The 4537-nt window shown below is 47.3% G+C and overlaps 1 protein-coding gene across 1 annotated transcript in view; it reads left to right on the forward strand.

Annotated features, from left to right (window-relative positions):
• MYOF (myoferlin) overlaps positions 1-4537 on the forward strand; it is a 133129-nt gene that overhangs the window by 92695 nt on the left and 35897 nt on the right. The window contains exon 32 of the mRNA XM_015406623.1: positions 1690-1767. Coding sequence (XP_015262109.1) covers positions 1690-1767 — 78 coding nt within the window. The remainder of the gene's footprint in view (positions 1-1689; positions 1768-4537) is intronic.

Raw genomic sequence — 4537 nt, forward strand, 5'->3', positions numbered from 1 at the left:
AGGCTGAAAGGGGCTTGGATCTCTTAGATTCAAGCCCCTTTCAGCCTTGCCATCAGCTCCCACGGGCTTGGGGGTGGGGAGAAGGCTGAAACAGGCTTGGATCTCTTAGATTCAGGCCCTTTTCAGCCTTGCCCTGGGCTCCCACGGGCTTGGGGGGGAGGCTGAAAGGGGCTTGGATCTCTTAGATTCAAGCCCCTTTCAGCCTTGCCATCAGCTCCCGTGGGCTTGGGGGTGGGGAGAAGGCTGAAACAGGCTTGGATCTTTTAGATTCAAGCCCCTTTCAGCCTTGACGTCAGCTCCCACGGGCTTGTGGGGGGAGACAAGCCTGAAAGGGGCTTGGATCTTGGGTTGAAGGGGCCTTGGATCTTGGATTGAAGAGGAGGCGGGGAGACATGCCTGGCTTCCCTGCTCTGTCTCCTCCAGGTGCCCTGCAGCCGCGGGGCACCTGGAGGAGCTCGGGCAGGGAAGCCAGGGATTTTAAAAAACCCGTCTCTCCACAAAAGCGGAGAGGCTCAGGGGGAAGGCAGGCATTTCTGTCTCCATGCGCTCCCTGTCTCCAGCCAACCCGCTGCATCAGGGCTGGCTGGAAATGGGGAGGGCACGGAGGTGTTCATGCCTGACTTCCCTGCCCCAGCTTCTCTAGGCTGCGGGGCACCTGGAGGAGCTTGGGCAGGGAAGCCAGGGATTTTTTTAAAATGTCTCTCCGCAAAAGTGGAGAGGCTCCGGGGGGAAGGCAGGAGCATGGGTCGGGGAGCTGGGGGTGGAGCTTGCCGCCACCTGGGCTGCTGGAGCGGCGCTCTGGGGCGCTCCAGCTCCAAAAGACCCCTGTACAGCAGACCCTTGCAATTTGCAGTGGATACATTCCCAGGATCACTGTAAACAGAGGAATCTGTAAAAAGTGGGAGGCCAGCAGGGGGCAACTTGGAAGTAAAAAAACAGCTCTGCAAAATTTAATGATGCAGTGATTATGACAATGGTGTAGTGTAAAAAAACCCAACAGTTTGGAGACCACGTCACGTGATCAGACTGGGGCTACAAAGAAGTGAAATTGCAAGTCATGAATCCATAAATAGTGAGGGTCTGCTGTGTATGTTGTACCTCCCCGTGAAGTTGCTGCTGGCTCCATTTACCAGATCTTGTTATTTAGTCTGCATGGAAGTTTTACAGTGGAACGAACAGTGGAAGAAAAAACAGTATGGAGAGGAAGACTTAAGTCGCTTCTCCACATGCACTGTGATCGCGGTGAGAAAAGGGCAGGCATGAGCGGGGGGCACAAAAGTTCCCCTGAACATTTGCTTCCAAGTCCTCATGTCATCACCCAACAAATGTAAGGACTTTGCAACATGTAAAAAGGCTCTGTTGTGAGTTATGTTCCTAACCAGGATTTCGGTCAGCATCCTCACATCATCAAGCAATAAATACACAGTTCTCTAATTTGTGCTGGTACACATTTTATCTAATGTAAACACACTCTGTACAAAAGTCAGAAATGGCATGACTCCTGCTTCCTCTTATCAGCAGACAACCTGTAGCAAAGAAGAAAGAGATGGAAGAGTGGCCATAAACTGACTCAAGATTAGTACAGAGAAGGGTCAAGTAGTAGGACTAAGCAGCTGAGCTGATAGTAGACAAAGGATAAAGTGTCTATTACATTTACAACCATCTAATGTATGCATTATTGTTTTTAAGGAGTCTACAGTTACCACCTTCGGTGTTACATCTATCAAGCAAGAAATCTTACAGCTTTGGACAAAGACAGTTTTTCAGGTAGAGTGTGGAAGAACTAAGTCTGAAGAATACATGCCTCTGTAAAAGCAAGTTGGATCCTTTTCTGTGGTGATCGAACTGCTGTATTCATGATTGGCGTTGTCTGAGCTTATTTGCCGCATTCTTGTGCAACAAGATCCCTGTAGCCAAAGATCTGGATAGTGATCAGTATGAGAACTTTAGTCTGACTTCTGCAGTTGCTGATCACATGCTGTCCTCTCGGTCCAGGTTTCCCTTTTCCCCCAGACTGCTCGTCAAGCCTGCCTCTCTTCCCATCAGATCTCAAGTCTGCTCAACTGTCCATCTTTCTTTTCTTAGACCCCTGTTGTTTCTGTGCCTCCTTTCTTAAGAATTCTTATCTGCACTATACCCTTCTCTGGGACCAGGAAAGCAAAGCCAGTGCCTACTGGTCAGGCCCATAGGCAGGATTTTTTTGTTCAGGGGGCATTTGAAATTTTAAGGGGGCAGTTAAATTATAGTTAATTAAATTAATCCGGATGCCTGTCTTTAAAGGGGGAGGCTCCGACCCTATTTGTAGCCCTTCTTTTCAAGGGACAGGGCAGTGAGTGAAAAAAGAGAGAAAGAACAGCGCAGAGGGCATTTAATTGCCTTCAGAAGTCATTCAAATGCCCTTTTGAGTTCCCTTCCACAGGGCAAGAAAGCTTAGAAGGGCACTCAAGGTTGGCACCTTCAATACATCTCTAACAATCCCCCCTTTCTGCTAGCCCAGTCCCGTTGTATACCACCTACGTCATGGTGAGTCTTTCAAAAGCATCCCTGTGAGCCTTTGGGAAACATGCCTTCTGAGCTGTCTTTTCCTGGGCCCCATCATGCCCCCCCCCAAATTCCACGGTGGGAGGGAGAGGGAAGCCTGAGGGCAAGCCTTGGTGCTCTCACCCTGGCCACTGCCAGCGGCAGGAAGCAGGGGATGTCTCCTAAACAATAATGGCTATTTTGGGGCTGGACTTTTAATTGAGGGGTCAGGGCCCCTAAATGCCCCACTGTGGCTGCGGGCCCTGCTCCTGGTAGATCTAGCCAATGGCAGCCGGAAGCCCTTCTTTCTGCCCAGCCCTGAACCTGTCATTGTGAAGGGAGTTAACACCATCATTACAGGGTGTTAAGCCACAACCAAAAAACCGATTTGGTTTTTTTCTTCTAAAGGGTTATTAATCTACTCATTGCAACTGTATTGATTTTTGAACCCATATTTCATGTATAAAATATTATAATGTGCATCAGATTTCATGGATAAAACATGGGTTAAATGCAGGACAAGCTGTGGTGATGGAAGTCTTGCAGGTTTCTGTTGATTTTTGAAAACCATGGCCATTTAGTCCTCCCGTTCTCCTTTTCTTTTACTAAACTTAATGTAATTAGCTTCTCTGAACATGCGATAGAAGAACAGTATGTCTCATTAGTAACGTCCAAATCCCCTACACCAACATCTGTCATGTAACCACAATTGTTGTTACTTGCATGTGCTCAAAGCCTGGAACTGTCACTCGAAACAGAGGCAGTTTTGCAATCCAGATCTCATTTCCCTCCCCCCCCCCTTTTTTACTTCAGTAATGAAAGGACAGAGGGAAAAAAGTAAATTCAAACTTTTATTTGACCTCATTACATTCCTTGTTAGGGGCCAGAGAAGATGACCTCAAGATAACCTTTTATATAGCTCATGGCACCGTGTAACGGCAATTTGTACAGGAAATGCTAATAACCATAATCAGATACCTTCTTCAGAGACCCAGATGACTTAGAGGTCTTTCTAATAGTAGGCCTAGAACCCTTTAATCATTTACTCTCTGCTTTAGAAGAAAAAGAGGCCGTAAATAAATAAGCATGATTTAGATCCATGCCCAATCTGTGTGTTAGATCTGTAGTATTTATTGGGGGGTTTTGCTGTGAAAAGGAATCACCTCTTTCTGTTATTTGGTACTGAACCTCAGAAAAGGGAATTAAAGAATGATTACGGTACAACAGTGTACATGTAATAGCAAAGTTTAGAGTGATGACGATGATGTTATTCAGTCTTATTGTTTAAGTTCATGAGATAAGAATCATCACGAGGCCTGCATATGTCACCCTGCTAAGTACGCAGCAGGGTCAGCGGGTCTGTAAATTGCATGTTCAGAGTTGTTGTCACTTCTGTGTCGACAATTTCATGGCGTGCAATAAAGATGTTTGCGTATCATAAAGTGGTTAAGAAAGGAGTCTCGATGTCTTGCAAAGATGTACAAAGGCAAGATACGGAGGGAAACTGTCAGCCCGGACTGCTGATCTCACCCTTAATGGTTGTGAGGGTCTGTAATTTAGTAGCCTGAGGGTGGAGCATCGTCCCCACCCCACATTTGCTGAGATAATGGGAATGAGATGGCAGAGGGCTCCTGTGAGGGTGGATTGGTGTTGACTGGAGGGCACCTGAGCCTCCTGGAGGCAATTTCCTTCCACTGGGCTTCTGGATAAAATAAAGGAGAAGAGAATGATGTAAGCTGCTTTGGGTCCCCATTGTGGAGGAATGCCTGTGTGTGTCCTGTGCCTCGGGTTTACCCATCTGACATGATGGAAGTCTGGTGTAATGGATAGAGTGACAGACTAGGGTCTGCGAGACTCAAGTTTGAATCCCCCTTCTGCTGTGAAAGCATAATGGGTGACCTTGTGCCAGTCATGTGCTGTGAGCCTCACCTACCTCACAGGGTTGTTGTGAGGATAAAATGCAAGTGAGGAGAATGATGTAACCTACTTTGGGTCCCCATTTGGAGAAAGGCTGGGT

The sequence above is a fragment of the Gekko japonicus genome, unplaced genomic scaffold, assembly GCF_001447785.1.
Source record: "Gekko japonicus isolate JY-2015 unplaced genomic scaffold, Gekko_japonicus_V1.1 scaffold165, whole genome shotgun sequence".
In the NCBI taxonomy this organism is placed as follows: Eukaryota; Metazoa; Chordata; class Lepidosauria; order Squamata; family Gekkonidae; genus Gekko; species Gekko japonicus.